The sequence below is a fragment of the Cnephaeus nilssonii genome, assembly GCF_951640355.1.
Source record: "Cnephaeus nilssonii genome assembly, chromosome: X".
NCBI classification, from domain to species: Eukaryota; Metazoa; Chordata; class Mammalia; order Chiroptera; family Vespertilionidae; genus Cnephaeus; species Cnephaeus nilssonii.
In genome coordinates, this window is record NC_137071.1 from 75,335,603 (window position 1) to 75,354,319 (window position 18,717).

Sequence of the window (18,717 nt, forward strand, 5' to 3'; positions counted from 1 at the left end):
GAGAATCTGTGTACAAAGAGCTTGAAGAATTTAAATATGTGGGTTTATTATTAACACAGTAGCAAATATATCAAGGAAACACGCCCCATGAAAAGTGTTTCAAAGAAACAGAAATCTGCTCTGCGAAAGGTCTGTACCCAATAAGTCAGCCCGAAAAAGCTTGTTTGTTCGGTGATGCCTGTAGATAAGACTGCCAAACCTCGTTGTGATTGAATAAGCCAGTTTGAGACTCAGCCTAGCCCAGGCAAGCTACTGGTCCCCAGCTGCGCTCAACGAACTTCGACACCATGGTGTTTGCATTTTGGAAGGTCTTTCTGATCCTAAACTGCCTTGTAGGTAAGGAAAGGATCTCCAAACCACCAAAGAAAATTGGGAATGGAGTTTTTCATTTTGAACTGAAATTGTACATTTTTACATAGAATGTTCCCTTCCTGTACTGGAAAGGACATATGATTAGTATGCTGAGTAAAATAGATTTTAGAAATTTTACTTAGCAAATATGTGCCATGCTGATTTGGGAGGGAAGCCTGTAAAAAGAATTGGTTTATGTAGCTTCTGAATTTAAAATATTTTAAATGAAAAATCACAGTTCCTTCCTTCTCTCTCTCTCTCTCTCTCTCTCTCTCTCTCTCTCTCTCTCTCTCCCTCCCTCTCTTTATATTTTTTTACTTTGGAAGTTGAACAGATGAACTTAGAAGCTCAAGCCTGTGCTAAAGATATTTTTTCTATTTTACTTGAGTTTTATTGTTTTATTTCCTTTAAGCTCCCTGTGATGAACCTGATTTGCTACAGCAGGCAGAGCCTGGCTGGGAGGGCCTGCCATGCTTTACTATCTAACATTTCTTAGGAACTTGTACTTTTCTGAGGCTAAGCCTGTATTTTGGAAAATATGTGTGATTTATTGTTGTGCACAATATGGGTATTTTCAGGGATTTGAGCAGAACAAAATAATTTTTAGAGTAAAAAATCCCGATGTTGGTTAGACCCATAAGAGATCACTAATTCAGAAAAATCCTTGGCTAGTTTTTTCAAATACCAGATATATTTTGAATCTGCTCTTATGATAAATTAGATCCATGGTAGATACAATAATATTCCTTCTCCCAAAATGATATCCTTAAGCCATCAGTAATATTAGGCAGTCATTAGAATGAGGTTTATCAAGTACATTTAATGATATAAGAAAATGCTCAGGATAAAATATTAAGTGAAAAAGCAGGATACAGACACATGCCTAGAATAAATTTCTAGAAGGTTATATACTAAACTGCTGCTCATAGTGATTACCTCTGGGTGATGAAGTCATAGATGATTTTAATTTTATTCCCCAATTTTTCCAGGGTTTCTAAAAAAATATTATACTATTTTTGTAACCAGAATAAAAGTATTACTTTTTAAAACTATATGTTTTTTAGTAATAGTTATTTAAATGTCCATTATGAAATGCTTAAACCAACATGTTCTATGGAGTCACCAGAAGGGAATACTGCATTTATCCAGTGATCTAACCAGGACTTAGAGCTGGAAAAAGCCGCCTTTCTCAATTTCCATCTTGCTGAAAACAGATGTTACTATTTTTCCTTTCCTTCAGGAATATTCATTTTAAACCTTAACTTTACACAGTGAAAGTCTTTGTTTCCTTTAAAGATCTTACAGTCATTAGCTAATTGGGTCACCCCTGGGCCTCCGGCACCATCCCTCTAAAATCACACCTGTAGTCAACATCTATTTTTCTATGTGAGGCCTTCATCTGGCTTATACTAGACAGCAGTTTTGGAACAGTTGTAAGAGTGTGTTGCTTTTTTTTTTTTTTACTGTAACATATATAATTTTTACTGATTATAAATATAATGTGTGGTCATTGTAGAAAAGTTGGAAAATATAGAAGCATATAAATAAGAAAATAAAAATCACCAGCAATTGTTACCACAAATTTGGGTAAATTTCTTTTTTCCCCCTTTGCAAGTGTATATATTACATTAAAAAATTGGGTTTGTAACTTACATATTGTGTATACCATGTATCTATACATACACGGTCTAGCTGGCCCCAAGCAAAATATGGTAGTGGCAATCTAGCAGATGGAATGGAAATGTGGTATAATACAGTATATTGTTAATTGCCATGCTTACCTATATATAGAAGTCAGAGAAAGACTTTAATAATCTATACCTGACATTAGTAGTGTCCATCAGTTGATCCAGATATGGCTGTGAGGCAACTGGTAATGTTTCCATAGATGTATAATTAGATGGGCTAGCTGAACTTGTTTCCTGGTCAGGAAAAATGTCATGTTTTTGGTATCAAGCATGGTGCCAGGCACATAGTGGGCACAAAGGAAATATTTATTGAAAGAATGAATTACCTTCCGAAATCCTGCCATTTGTAACATAAATGGACCCTGAGAGCATTATGCTAAATGAAATGTCAGATAAAGACAATACTGTATGATTGAACTTCTATGTGGAATCTAAAAAACCTGAATTAATAGAAACAGAGAGTAGAGTGATGGTTATCAGGGTGGGTGGGTGAGGAAAATGAGGAGCTGTTGGTCAAAGGGTACCAACTTCCACTAATAAGATGAATATGTTCTGGGGATATAATGTACAACATGGTGACTATAGTTAACAATTCTATATTAGATACCTAAAAGTTGCTAAGAGGGTAGATCTTAAGTGTTCACACCCAGAAAAGTAAATGGTAATTATGTGATGTGATGGAAGTGTTAATTAACCCTATGGTGGGAATAATTTTGCAATATATATGTGTATCAAATCAACCTTTTGTACATGTTAAATTTACACAATGTTATATGTCAATAAAGCTGGAAAAATAAAAAAATGAATTACTTTCCCAAACTCTAAACAATCAGAAATTCTTTTCTTTTCTTTTCCTTTTTTTTTGCAAGGCACATATCTTTACTCCTGCAGGAGGGTGCGCACGCACATGGTCTGGAACCATGCGCACACTGAGCAGGTGGTCCACTTGGCTTTTTAATTCTGATGCATGTGACCTATCCCTTACTCTTGATTGGAGCTCAGGCTCACAGTCTTTTGTGATTGGCTAATTCAAAGGAAGGAGTTGACCTTTGCCATTTCAAGATGGCAGCCCCCAGGGGAGCTGCAAGTCATGCAGGCCAAAATGGTGGCTGCCAAGTTACGCAGTGCAAAATGGCAGCTGCCTAAACTGTTCTTTGACAGAAAATATTACTTGTTTATTCTCACAATTCTCCCCTTTTCTTTATTTAAACTCTTTTCTTCAAATTCTGCTAACATTCATTGACTTTCATGCTCTACAGTGTCTAGGAGAAGACTATTTTGCTGTTTGGTCAATGCAGTTTCAATTAACCTTTGGATAATACATGGATGATGTAACATCCCATCACTTTAGCTCCTAGTGAAAGGGGTGAATATGAATACCATCGCTCCCTTTCACTTTCCAAACCATTGCTTTAGTGAATCGGAGAAAGGATCCTCAATCTCAGGGTTCTAGCTAACTCATGAGCTAAAGTTGTCAATCCCTGTAGGGCCTTAGTGATGGTTCCAGAAATGATTTTCACAACATATTTAAAAACAATTTTCTGTACAACTAAGCAAGGCAGATTTTATTTTAATCAAAATCTTTCTGATGACTCCTTAGGGAGTCTTAGGCTAAATTCTATGTTAGAAAAATAATTTTAATCAAAGATGTCTTCGGCAAAAAGTTTATGCATATCATGTTAGGTGCTTGTAATATATATTAGTCACCTGTTAGAAATGTGTGTTGATGTTTTATGCAGTAATATATTTGAACTTTGGTTTTGCAGTTAAATAAAAAAAAGTGAGTGATCATTTGGTTATATTATCTTCTCACTAAAAAATGATGCCATTATACATGAAGTTGCTGGAAATTAAATCATTTTAAATGTGTCAGGTTAAATATGAATATTTAGAGGATATTTTTGTTGTGGTATATTAGGAGAATAACCCCCCATAAGCAAAGTGCCTGCCACAATGCAGGTGTTAAATAAATAAATGAACAATCACAACCAAAACACAAGTATTTAAAATATTTTTAGAATGTTAATTAATTTGTGTATGCACCTTGGATTATTTTCCTTTAATAATAGCACTGGTTTTTTAAAAAGCAGTCACACATTTTAACCATATGCATTTTTTTGGTGTTTTATGTAATTCAATCAGGTCATGAGTGAAATTGAAATCCTAAATTTTGTTTAAATCAGGTACTAATTTTTTAATTAAAATTTTTTCATGTTGACATAAGTTCAGATGTCACCCTTTTTCGTGCCCTTTGCCCACCTCCACCTCCCTCTCCCTCCCCTTCCCTTGGCCTTCACCAAACTATTGTCCATGGGTATGTATATATGTTCTTTAGCTAACCCCTTCATCATCTTTATCCAGTCACCCCACCTCCCTCCCCTCGGGTACTTATCTTTATTTTGCTCTTTATTCACAGTTTTGTTAATGTAGAAAATTTTCTGCCTTTTTACAATTTTTAAACAATTTCTCAATTTAGAGAAAATTAATCCAAAGGAAGGAGAGTTTTTTTGCCTGACACTCACAGAATCAATTTAAGACTAATTTTTTTCTGTTCACTATCTACATGTGGCTAAGTTTAATAAATTCAAATTAAATAAAATTTAAAAATTCAATTCCTCAGTCACACTAGCCTCATTTCAAGTGCTCCATAAGTACATATGGGTAATGGCTACTGAATTAGACAGTACAGAGATATAATATTTCCATCATCACAAAAAGTTCTGTGCACAGTGCTGGGCTAGAGGATGAGCTCAGAGGTTTAAGTAATGTACACTAGTTGAATGATGTAACATTTTTTAAAAGTTCATCTGGAAAAATATAGCTCTTAGCTCTGAATTATACTGTCACTATATTAGGGATGGGCAATTTCTGAAAATCATCTTTTCTTCAGAATTTAAGAATTGATTATAGCCCTGAGTTTTGGGAATCTGGGCATTAAAATTGTCTGGGCATATTGTCTTGCCAATTTTGCTTATTTATATGACAGAGCGCATATTCTTAAAAATATATAGTCTTGCAGTAGATTTGGAGGTTACCATCTTTATTCCAAGGTGATATTGTTGAGCTTTTACAGATATCAAATTATTTATATAATTATACTAGGGGCCTGGTGCACGAAATTCATGCACTGGGGGTCGGGGGTCCCTCAGCCCAACCTGCCCCCTCTCACATACTGGGAGCCCTCAGGGGATGTCCTACTGATGGCTTAGGCCCGTGCCGCACGGGCTGATCAGGGGAAGGCACCAGCCCCATCACCCCGCTGCTGCAGCCACTGTCAGTCACCGCAGCCACTAAGGTGTTTTCATCAACACGGACTCCAGTGCCTTCACCAAGAAAAAATGACAACTTTCTTTAGGCATTTTCAAGATGTGTCTTTCATAGGATATGCATTTCTTTATTTATTTTTTATCCTCACCTGAGGATATGTTTCCATTGACTTTTATAGAATGTGGAAGAGAAAGGGAAAGACAGAGAGAAACATCAAAGTGAGAGGAACACTTTGATTGGTTGCCTCCTGCATGAGCCCTGATCTGGGCCTGGCCACGGAGGAGCCTGCAACCTAAGTACATGCCCTTGATCAGAATCAAACCCAGACCCTGCTGTCTGCAGGCCAAGGCATTATCCACTGAGTCAAACTGGCTAGGGCAGGATATGACATTTCTTAGCCGTCCAGCAGCGGACCTTCATTTTTTTCTCCAGAAAGAGTGGTGGAAAAACCCTAGATCACCTTTTTGGATTCTTATTACCCAAGTTACTAAGAATATTACCAGTGGCATACAGGAAGCTTAGCCAATGTGCAGTCAGAAAAGGTGTTTCCTCTATAGTTCACACCAATGGAGGGCTGGGCCCTGCCCAGGCCTAAAGCCTCTGGCCAAAGCTTTAGGCCTGGGAAGTCCCCTCCAGCTCCCTCTGATCACCAGCTCAGCCCCTGCCCAGGCCTGCCCAGACCGAAAGCCTCTTGGGCAGGAGCGGACACCCAGCTCCCTGTGATCAATTGCAGGGGGTCCGCTCGTGCACTAGGCCGAAGCAACCCCCAGCTCCCTGCAATCGATTGCAGGGGGTCTGCTTCGGGACCAGGCCAAAAGCCTCTGCTGGAGGCTTTCGGCCTGGTGCCGGAGCGGACACCCAGCTCCCTGTGATCGATTGCAGGGGGTCCGCTCGTGCACCAGGCCGAAGCAACCCCCATCTCCCTGTGATCAATCGCAGGGGTCCACTCCTGCACCAGGCTGGAGCAGACACACAGCTCCCTCTGGCGGAGGCTTTTGGCCTGGTGCCAGATCAGACCCCAGCTTCCTGCGATCCGTCCCAGGGGGTCCGCTCAGGGCGCCTATGTATGCAAATTAACCGCCATCTTGGTTGAGTTAATTTGCATACTCACCCTGATTGGCTGGTGGGCGTGGCTTTGGTGTAGCGAAGGTGCGGTCAATTTGCATATTACTCTTTTATTAGGTAGGATGTTGTCAATTTGAAAATGTTGAAAATGTTTAATTCAGATTTATAGATCCCAAATCCTTGATTTTCATGTGCCTCCATTCTGTTCTTTGCTATAAATGGCTTCCTACTGCATTGATATGGCAGGCAGAGATTGTGTCTGTCTTGTTTGTGGCACAAAAAGGTGCTCAATAGGTATTTGTTGATAGGCACCATGGCCTCTTCCATGGCTTGCCTTGTGTGAGAACTGTGCTTACTGTGCCTTCAAACTCTTTCATTGAGAACAGCCTTTAAAGGTTTTTTGTTTTGTTTTGTTTTTTTGCTTGTTTTGAGCCTTACCTGGTCCTAAGTTCCCACCATTAGTCAATTCCATAGCAGATATTGGAATCCACATTAGAGGACAAAAATGATGGCCAAATGTAGTATCTTCAAAATCTCTATTTTTAGGGGAAAGTTTCTGGGAACTTTAATGGCCATCAAATTCCCATTTTATCTGTTTCATTTTGAACATTTTGAAGTAAACATTTAAGCATAGCCAGAGATTAATATGGCGAACTTCCAAGAGAAATGAGATGGGCTTTTTGAGGGCAGAAGAGTGCCACTTAGCTTTCTCAAATTAAGTTTCCATCGGAAAAAGTAGCTGCTTTCTGCAGACCAATTTTGTTTTTTGAGGAGGCATTATGGGAACCAGGAAAATGTGGGGAGGAGAACATTGGGAAGAAACTGCATGGAAACTAGAAGGAGTTGCATTGGTGTGTGCCCTAAAGTACTTCTCTCAATTCAAGACATGGGTTGCCATGTAAATAGCCAACTCTGGCAGAGAAGCAGCTGGACCAGTGGCCTGGCTGTGAAAGAGAACACAATTATTGAATGCAGAAAACAAGGGTAATCAGTACAATGGTTTGCTTTTCTTTAAATTTTTCTAAGTGTTTGTCACTTCCCTGAGTTCCTTTTGCCTAATTGCTGCCATTAAGGAAAACGAAATTAAAGAACTCTTTGGGTGTGCAAAATTGGGAAGGGTGCCAGGTATTTGTCTTTCTGTACTATTTCCTCTGATCTTCCTACAATCTCTGTATCCTTATACCACCCCTACACCTCATTCCAGCCTGCCTGTAGCATAGAGACCATCTCTTAAACTTGACTTTTTCTTCTAACACCTACCTGACAGTCTTATGTTCCATGGAGAAGTTCTGTGCTCTCTGATTTTGCAATAGAGAATAACCAATTATTTAGACTAGCTAAAACCTCTATAGTGTTATCCAAATTATCCCCTATAATATCCCTTTTGGAAAATAGTACTGCTTATGTAGTACTGAGAATTTCAAGTACAGCGGTAGGTTGCATTTGTGGGTAGGGAGCTCTTCAGTATTTGTCGGAATCATACAAGCAGCTCACCCTTTTGTAAGACCACCAGTTCTCAAAATTTGTGGTCTCATGCCCCTTTTACACTCTTAAAACTTGAGGGATATTTCTGGTTTGGTCAAAATGGTATGGACTCGTTTCTCCTTGCTTCCCCTACTAAGAACAAGTACAAACCCTCCCTGGAAATAATGCAACAGACAACCAAGAGAGAACTCTGAAAGATGATTACAAAATAAAAAGCATGGGATCCGGGGAACAACAGAGAGGCAGGGTGTCTTATGTCTCTTAACCCAACAGAAGTGAACCCAGTTGTGGTATATCCTGATCCTAATCAGGGAGGCTCATTCTTGCCCCAGGTGGAATGGGAGTCCATATAAAATCAGATGAACCCAATACCACTGGCAAGGGGAGATCATCAGGAGTCCCACCAACAATAGTAGACAAAGCATGCTTCTTCTCCACTGGGCCTGAGACTATCTACTTTCACATAAAGATACTGAAGTGGGAGGATGGAACATACAAGAGGGATAAAGCCACAGCAGTAGAAGGCTCTTTGTCTCTGTGGGTCTGTGACTCTCCCTCACACTAACAGAGACACTAGGAGTGTTCCATCATAACAACCCCCCACTGAGAGACACCCAGAGGCTGACCTGGGAAACACTTCTACCCCCTCAGACAAAAGGATCAGGGACAAACTAAAGCCCTAGTGATACCAGATAAACCAAACAGACCACAACAACACCAAAAAGACTGGAAAGTAAACTAGCCTTAGAACCACAGCACACAAAAGTAGGCTTAGGCCTGTGTACAAAACTTAAAGAAAACATAAAATAAAAGAGACTGCTAAAATAAAAAATTTAAATAGGAATTTCATAACATAATAGACAAAATATCTGTGGGATTTGACAAATATATAATGACATGTACCCATCATTATATTATTATACAGACTAGAGGCACAGTGCATGAATTTGTGCACAAGTGGGATCCCTCTGCCTGGCCTGCAGGATTGGGCTGAAACCGGCTCTCTGATATCCCCTGAGGGGTCCCGGATTGCAAGAGGGTGCAGGCCAGGCTGAGGGACCCCACTGGTGCACAATCAGGGCCAGGGAGGAACGCGGGAGGTTGGCCAGCCGGGGAGGGACTGTGGGAGGGCTCCAGGGCATGTCTGGCCTGTCTCCCTCCATCCCGATCAGCTGGACCCCAGCAGCAAGTTAACCTACCAGTTGGAGTGTCTGCCCCCTGGTGGTCAGTGCACATCATAGTGACTGTTCAACTGGTTGACTGCCCCCTGGTGGTCAGTGCACATCATAGCGACTGTTCAACTGGTTGACTGCCCCCTGGTGGTCAGTGCACATCATAGTGACTGGTCGATCAGTTGACTGTCTGCCCCCTGGTGGTCAGTGCACGTCATTATGCTTTGATTGGTTGAACGGATGACTGGATGACCAGACACTTAGCATATTAGACTTTTATTATATAGGATTATTTTCACTTCCCTAAAAATCCTCTGTCCCCACCACTGTCATCCTCTCTCCATCACCTTACAACCACTATCTCCATAGTTTTGCCTTTTCCAGAAAGTCATAGAAGTGGAATCACATGTATGTAGACTCTGAATTGGCTTCTTCGACTTAAGAATATTCATTTAATGTTCCTTCATGTCTTTATAGTTCATTTATTTTTAGCACTGAATAATATTCCATTATCTGGACATACCATGGTTAATTAATCCATTCAACTACAGAAGGACATCTTAGTTGCCCAAATTTGGACAATTATGAATAAGGCTGCTCTAAACATCTGTGCAAATTTTTGTGTGGACATAAATTTTCAACTTCTTTGGGTAAATATCAAGAAGTGCTATTGCTGGATAGTATGGTACGATTATGTTTAATTTTGTAAGAAACCACTAAACTGTCTTCTGAAGTCATTTTGCATTCCCACCAGCAATGAATGGAAGTTTCTGTTGCTCCACATTTTTGCCAGTATTCGGTGTTGTCAGTGTTTTTTATTTTGGCCATTCTAATGGGTGTGTAGTGGTATCTTATTGTTGTTTTAATTTGCATTCCCCTGGTGACATATGATGTGGAGTATATTTTTATTTGCTTATTTGCCATACATATATCATCTTTGGTGAGATGTCTGTTAAGGCCTTTGGTCCATTTTTTAGTCTGGTTGCTTGTTTACCTATTATTGAGCTTTAAGAGTTCTTTGTACATTTTGGATAACAGTTCTTTATCACATACACTGAGTGGCCAGATTATTATGATCTCTGAATGCATAATAATTTGGCCACTCAGTATATATATATATACCATATTTTCCGGCGTATAAGACGACTGGGCGTATAAGATTTTCCTGGGTTAAAAAGTCGTTTTATATGCCGGAAAATACAGTAGTCCAATATATCTAATCCATTATATCTAATCCCATCAATATAGTCCAATATACCGTATTTTCCGGCATATAAAACAACTTTTTAACCCAGGAAAATCTTATACGCCCAGTCGTCTTATACACCAGAAAGTACAATATATATATATCGCACGTTGCCTCTTAGGATCCTGGAAGGGTGCTGAGAGTAGAGTCAGTGACTCACGAGCTCTGGGCAGCGTGATGAGAGCAGAGTCAGTGCCTTGCAGGGTACTGTTTCAGTGCTGAGAGCAGATTCAGTGCCTCCCGGGCTCCCAGTTGGGTGCTGAGAGCAGAGTCAGTGCCTCCCGGGCTTCAGGCAGGGTGCTGAGAGAAGAGGACGGTGCATCCCGAGCTCTCGGCAGGGTTCTGAGAGCAGAGTCAGTGACTTCCAGACTCCTGTAGGGTGGTGAGAGCAGATTCAGTGCCTCCCAGGCTCCCAGTTGGGTGCTGAGAACAAAGCACATTGCTTCCCAGTCTCCCGGCAAGGTGCTGAGTGCAGAGTCTAATATATATATATATTAGAGGCCCAGTGCATGAATTCGTGCATGGGTGGGGTCCGGCCAGCCTGGCCAGGGGGAGGGGACATGGGTGGTTGGCCAGCTTACCTGCTGGTCAAACTCCTGGTCTAGGGGACAATTTGCATATTAGCCTTTTATTATATAGGATATACACTGAGTGGCCAGATTATTATGTGTTCAGAGATCATAATAATCTGGCCACTTAGTGTATGTCTTTTACAAATAGTTTAACCCAGTCTGTGGCTTATCTTTTCATTCTCTTGATAATATCTTTCTCAGAGCGGAAGTTTTAAAATTTTAATGAAGTCCAGCTTATCAATTATTTTCTTTCATGTATTGTGCCTTTGGTTTTGTATCTAAAGTCATAATCAAACCCAAGGTCATCTAGATTTTTTTATACACTATCTTCTAGCAGTTTTATAGTTTTTCTTTTTACACTTAGATCTGTAACCCATTTTGAGATAATTTATGTGAAAGGTGTAAGGTCTGTGTCTAGATTTGTTTTTTTCCCCCCACATGGACATCAAGTTGTTCCAGCAGCATTTGTTGAAAAGATTATCTTTGCTCCATTGTATTGCCTTTGCTCCTTTGTCAAAGATCAGTTGACTGTATTTATTTGGGTCTATCTGTGGGCTCTCTGTTCTGTTCCATTGATGTATTTTGTCTATTTTTCAATAATACTACACAGTCTTGATTATCATATTGTAGCTTTATAAGAAGTCTTGAAGTTGGGTAGTGTCAGTCTTCCAACTTTGTTCTTCTCCTTCAATATTGTGTTGGCTTTCCATATAAACTTTAGAATAAATTTGTCAATATTCACAAAATAACTTCTAAAATTTTTATTGGGGTTACATTAAGTCTATGTTTAGGTTTGGAAGAACTGTCATCTTGACAATATTGAGTCCTCCAATCTATAAAATCGAATAGCTCTCCATTTACTTAGTTTTTTCATTCAATTTCTTTCATCAGAGTGTTTAGTTTTCCTCATACAGATATCATGCAGATTTTGTTAGATTTATACTTAAGTCTTTCATTTTGGAGTTTGATGATGTAAATTGTATTGTGTTTTTAATTTCAAACTCCAATTGTTCATTGTTGGTATGTAGGAAAACAATAATCTTTTGTGTATTAACCTTATATCCTGAAATCTTTCTATAATCACTTATTAGTTCCAGGAGTTTCTTTGTTGATTCTTTTGGCTTTTCTACATAGGCAACTATATTATTTGCAATTTCTTTCACAATCTGTTTATCTTTTATTTCCTTTTAATGTTTTACTGTAGTAGCTAAGACTTCCACTGTGAGGAAGAAAAGGAGTGGTTGGGGAGGACATCCTTGCCTTCTTCCTGATCTTAGTTAAGAAAGCTTCTAGTTTTTCATCATTAAGTACAATGTTGGCTGTAGGTATTTATAGATGTCCTTTATCAAGTTGAGGATGTTTTCCTCTATTTTTATTCCTAGTTTACTGAGAGTTCTTAAAATCACAAATGGGTGTTAGATTTTGTCAAATGCTTTTTCTGCATCTATTGATATGATCATGCGATTTTTTTTAGCCTGTTGTGATGGATTACATTAATTGGTTTTCAAATGTTGAACCAGGCTTGCATACCCAGGATAAATTCCACTTAGTAATGGGGTAGAATTATTTTTATACATTGTTGAATTTATTGAGGATTTTTGCATCTATGTTCATGAGATGTATTTGATTTCTTTTCTTGTATTGTCTTTGTCTAGTTGTAGTATTAGGGTGATGTGGCCATCATAGGATGAGTAAGGAAGTATTCTTCCGCTGTTCTATCTTTTGAAAGAGATTGTAGATAATTGGTATAATTTCTTCCTTAAATATTTGGTAGATTTCACCAATGAACCCATCTGGGCCTGGTGCTTTCCATTTTGGAATGTTATTTATTATTGATTCGATTTCTTTCATAGATATAGAATAGATATAGGACTGTTCAAATTGTTTACTTCTTCTTGTGTAAGTTTTGGAATATGATGTCTTTCAGGAAATCAATCTATTTCATCTAGGTTACTGAATTTGTGGGCATAGAATTGTTCCTGTATTTCTATGCTTTTAATGTCCATAGAATCTGCAGTGATGGCCCTTTTGCATTTCTGATATTAGTAATTTGTGTCCTCTGTATATTTTTTCTTAGTTAGCTTAGCTAGTCTTATCAATATTATTGATTTTTGTGATTAGCCCATTTTAGTTTTCTTGATTGATTTCTTATTTTTCAATTTCATTGATTTCTGCTCTAGTTTTCATTATTTCTTTTTTTTCTGCCTACTTTGGATTTAATCATCTCTCTCTCTTTTTTTTTAGTTTCCTAAGCTTTATTGATTTTAAGTCGTGCTTCTTTTCTATTATATGTGTTCAATTGTATAAATTTCCCTATAAGGACTACTTTTGACACATGCTATAAATTTTGATAAATGGTATTTTTATTTTAGTTCAAAATATTTTTTAAATTTCTATTAAGATTTTTTTCTTGACCTGTTTTTTATTTAGAAGTATGTTATTTAATCACCATGTATTTTGGGTCCTTCTGGTAATTTCTTTGTTATTGATTTTTACTTTAATTTCATTGTGGTCTAACAGCAGACATTGTATGACTTCTATTATTTTAAATTCATTAAGGTTTGTTTTATGGCCCATAACTTGGTCTATCTTGGTGACTATTCATAATGTTTTAAAGTACATCTCTTTTTATGGAACACTTCACTCCATAACAGCAGAATACATTTTCTCCCTCCCCCAAGGACCCACAGAACATTTACCAAGATAGACCATGTAGCTGGCCATAAATAGACATAAAAATATTTTTAAAAATTGAAATCATACAGGGTTTGTTCTCTCAGCACAACTATCAAACTAGAAATCAAGAACAGAAATAAGTCTTTAAACACTTGAAAGTTATACAACACACTTCTAAATAATCTATGGATCAAAGGTGAAGTTTCAAAGAAAAATTTAAAAATATAAACTGAATAAAAATAGGAATATGTAACATGCAACTAAAGCATTGCTGAGAGAGAAATTTATAATACTAAATACTTACATTTGAAATGAAGAAATGTCTCAAGTTAGTAATTGAAGTTTCTACATCAAGGATCTAGAAAAAGAAGGACAAAACAATCCCAAAGCAAGCAGAAAGAAGGAAATAATTAAAAGCTGAAGTCAGTGGAGTTAAAATAAGAAAACTATAGAGAAAATTAAATGAAATAAAAAATTGGTTCTTTGGAAAAATCAATAAACAAAAATGACAAACCTCTATCAAGACTGGTAAAAATAAAAACAGGTAAGATATAAATCACAAATATCAGTAATGCAATATGGTATATCACTATAGATTCTGTAGTCATTAAATATTTTTTAAGAAGACAGAGATACCATGTACACTTTAGACAATCTCACCCCATGGTAACATTTTGTAAAACTATAGTATAATATCACAACCAGGACACTGACATTAACACAATCCACCTATCTTATTTATATTTCTTCATTTTTACTTGTACTTGTGTGTATGTATATGAATTTAATTCTATACAATTTTCAATTAAAATTATTGGGGACCCCAAATAATTTTTGCTGTGTGGGTTATTTCAATCTATACTTAATATATTAGCAAACAAAACAAAAAAGGTAAACACAAAAATACTCAAGCACACATTCCATTAATTACCAGAGCAATGACATTATTATCTAGCATGTAGCTTCTAGAACACTTCATTGTACACTCATGAGAGGGTGAGACTGAAAAATAACATCTTAATATTATCGTAAATATAATTTTGATCTTTTGGCCTAACAAAATGGTCTTAGAGATAGGACAACAAACTCGTCCTAGTTTTCCTGGGACTTTTCTGGTTTAAGCACTGAAAGTCCTAGCAAACCAGTATGGTTTGCTTGAGACTTACCTGGTTTTATTTATTTATTTTTCTTACCTGGTTTTAAAATGGAAAGTCCCATATACTAGGGACACTTCAGATCTGGGAAAACTGGATTCATTGTTCTCCATACTCAAGGACCTTTGTGGATCCCCAAACAACATTTTAAGAACCTCTGTTCAAGGCCATCCTTACACAGAAAAAATTCCTAGTTCAGAGCTATCACCTCACCATCACATAGGATTTGAGTATCTTCACATAGTAATTTGTTAAAAATTATCCTACCCCATGCCAATTGCTTGCTCAGCTTTCCTATATGATTTCTTCTACCTTCTCCTCTTCACCTTTGATTCCTCAAATAAGATGTCATTGGAAGTGCTTTGTAATTAATAAGTATCATCAGAATGTGAGTGTGTACCATTACCTTTTTGATGATTATCTTTTCAGGTCAAGTTAATGTGGTGCAAGTGACCATCCCAAACCGTGTCGTGAATGTGACTATTGGCTATAATGTCACTCTCATCTGCACCTACACCAGCACTGTGGCCTCCAGGGACAATCTTTCCATCCAGTGGTCACTCTCCAATAAGAAGGAGTCACGGCCAATTACTGTAAGAACTTTATTCCTAAACTATTCCCCTTTGGTAGTTCTAGCATAAACTGTTGAAGTCAGTGTGTGAAGGAATAGTAAACCAGTAACAACAGTGGTAGAACATCAGATACAAAAAACTTGAAGGCATCTGTTTAGGGAATACCATCATGTAAGTGACTTGGCCTTTGTCCTCTCTTCATATTTAGTTATAGCTTGTTATCATAATTCTGTTTAAGTTGACAGTGAGTATATCAGGTATTCCAGAGTAGATAGGAATGGTCCTTCTCAGTGGTGAAATAAACAGTTCTGAAAGAGTTTTCTTCCACCCACCAAAATCATCCTCACAGTTATTTCCAGAAGACCCTAGTTCAAATTCATGTCCTAATTGATTTGTAGATCTCTGTCAAACTTAATATCTGGGATCTGCCTGTTAAGTGAGCTAGCTCATTGAGTCAGACTGAGTCCTGGTAGAATGAGAATCCCAGATGGGTGGAAAAGGGCCAAGGTAGTGAAGAACTCTGGTAATCAAAGACAGCATGAAGCTAGAGAATATGGAGGGTAGGTTAGAGTCTGGGGGAAGATGTTGCCAGATGAAGGTGTATGAAAATCAAATGAGGAGGATGATTCTACCAGCAAGCTGTCTATTCCAAGGTTTTCTCCATCTGACCTAAAGGGTAATTGCATGCTTAAATTAACCCACATATTAAAATTGTATACTCAAGGTGTGTGCATCTGTGTGTGTGTGTGTGTGTGTGTGTGTGTGTGTGTGTATGCATTAGTGTGCAAGCACTTTCGCTGACAGATATCTCTTGAGAGACAAGGTCCATAGCTTTCATCAGATTTTTAACAACTATGTATAATCCAAAACAAGAAGTTTAGAGAAGAGATAAATCAATGTGGTTTGGAATAGCTGGATGTAGCTGAGTTGGGCTTTGAAGGAAATGAAGGGTTTTGATTAGTAGAAATATAGAGGGAGAGCCAGCTGAGTGGGCTGTAGGAGGCCCAGGGGAGAGGTGAAGAAGAAGAAGGACATTATCTTGAAGAAGCTACACCTGGGCCAGAGTTGCTTCAACCATTACTAGTCTTTTGGAGGTGCTGAATTAGCTCTTCACCAGAGGTCCTGAATACTTGTTTAGCAGAAAATACCATTCAAGAGGAGATTTCATCAATTTCACCCTCTAGTCAAAGTTCAACAATTTTGCTCAGTGCTGGTTACCTTAGACATATATCTGAATCACTTTGTGCCTCACTTAAAATATGGTAGAATGGTAATAGATTTCTACAGGTTGCATGGGGAATCAACTGACATAATGTATGTAAAATACTTGAAAATAATATAAATTCTGTAAGTTTTCACCCTTGTAAACACTGTTATCAACATCAGCAGCAGCAGCAGCAACAGTAAGTCCACCAGTTTCCAGAATCCAAAATGTCCTGACCTAAGACCTCACATGTTGCAGTCAACTAAGAGAGAAGGCTACTCTCTTAATTGTGGGCGACAATAATCACACAATGTTTCTTCCTTTTTAAAATTTACATTCCCAACTAGCCTTTTCAATATATTCTTTCTCTATAGGTATTAAGTCCTTCTCATTTTGCCAATAGGGGCTGAATTTAGAGAGGCCTTGCCAATATATTTTGAAATGTTTTTTATGCTTGGTTCTCAAATAAAGATGTACTCAATTGTTTAGATGCCAGGCTATACCAGTCTGATTTTAAAAACATAAATTCTTCTGTATGCCTCTTCTGACACTGGAATTTACAAGGTCACTTCTTGGTTGAATTATATGGCTGGTGAGGAGCTTGGAGATGCAAGGTCAAAGGATTTTGTGACCAACAATGAGTTTTTTCTAGACCTAGAAATGCAAAGGAAGAAGGTATAGGTATTGAACTGAGTGTGACTTGAGCTTAAGGACATCTCTTAGAGCAACTTGAGAAAGAAAATCTATTAACAAATAAGTATTTATTAAGTAGCTTATTTACTTGCTGTTTACCTCAGTCTTCAAAATGTCTGGTACAGGGAGAGCAAGTAATTTAAATAATTTATTCTTTTAGGATGTCCAAATCAAAGGAATTCTTCTGCTCTGAACCACTTGATCAATGAGAATATGCTGCTTGATCATAAAACATTCTAGGTATTTCTTTAAGAGCATGAGACCTGTCCTATTTTTGTGCGTTGGCCACATAGAAGACAGGGTGGAGTAGGGCCAGCTCTTGGCTTAGAGACAGGGAAAATCACCCCCGAAAAGGCAGGCTTTCTTTTCCTCCTCCTTGCCCAAGCAAGAGCTCCATTATAACTATTCTTAGGTTTCTACATCTAGAGAAGTTGAGTTATTCCCTATTTTCCTCCATACACTGTAGGCATATTCTTCTCTCTGCTTTTCCAGATGAGTAGTTTTGGAGCCCCAGTGGAAACCTCCTAATGGATGTCAGTTCTACTCATTATTCTTCCACTTACTTGCTGGCTGGATGACCTTAGACAAGTCACTTGACCTTTCAGAGGTTCAGTTTTCCTATCTGTAAAATGGGGTTACTTACCTACCTCATAGGTTTACTGTGAAGATTTTTTTAATGCTTAAGTTTTTATTAAATTTATTGGGGTGACATTGGTTAATAAGATCATATAGGTTTCAGGTGTAGATGTCTATGATACAAGATCTGTATATTGCACTGTGTGCCCACCACCCAAAGTCAAATCATTTTCCATCACTATATATTAGGTGCCCTTCACCCCCACACCCCACCCTCTTCCCTCTGGCAACCACCACACTTCTGTTTTGTGTCAACAATTTTCAGTTTTATATCCAATATATGAGTGAAATCATATGGTTCTTAGCTTTTTCTGACTTATTTCACTTAGCATAATATCTTCATGGTCTATTCATGTTGTAGCAAATGACAGTATTTAGTCTTTTCTTATGGCTGAGTAGTATTCCATTGTGCTTATGTACCACATCTTCTTTAGCCAATCCTCTATCGCAGGACACTTTGGTTGTCTCCATGTCCTAGCCACTGTGAATAATGCTGCAAGATTTAATGAGATAATGTTTGTGAAACACTAGGAAGCTTTCCACATAGTAACCATTCAGTGAATGCTGAATTATTACCAGCAACACTACCCACAAAATGGTTATTTTGCAAAATCCCTATTCCATCCATCTCCCTGGGTCATGGGCACTAGAAAACCCAGCCCAACAAGATACACTTAGTATAGCTGGACAGCTGGGGCAGAACTCTTGGGGGTATCCTGGCCCAGAATTGGTCTTCCAGGTGCCTTTGGCTAAAGAGAGGGGGTAGGCACCTTCTCTGCCTGCTCCTTACCTTGAACAGAGACCTGTTCAACAAAGAGGTTGCAGATATCTTCCTTTGAGATGTATTTTTCCAAAATAAAATTTGGCTTTTATTTCAAATGTTTCCTCTTTGAGCACTTCCATGCATTCAGAATTCTGTAGGGCATGTTGTATGTT

The 18,717-nt window shown here is 38.0% G+C and overlaps 1 protein-coding gene across 1 annotated transcript in view; it reads left to right on the top strand.

The window, feature by feature from the left end:
- Nucleotides 1-287: 287 nt before the first annotated feature.
- Nucleotides 288-18,717, top strand: part of VSIG1 (V-set and immunoglobulin domain containing 1) — a gene marked incomplete at its 5' end in the record, with an annotated part of 36,768 nt that continues 18,338 nt past the window's right edge. Inside the window, 2 exons of the mRNA XM_079764919.1 lie at nt 288-336; nt 15,106-15,269. Of these exons, the coding sequence (XP_079621045.1) occupies nt 288-336; nt 15,106-15,269 (213 nt within the window). The remainder of the gene's footprint in view (nt 337-15,105; nt 15,270-18,717) is intronic.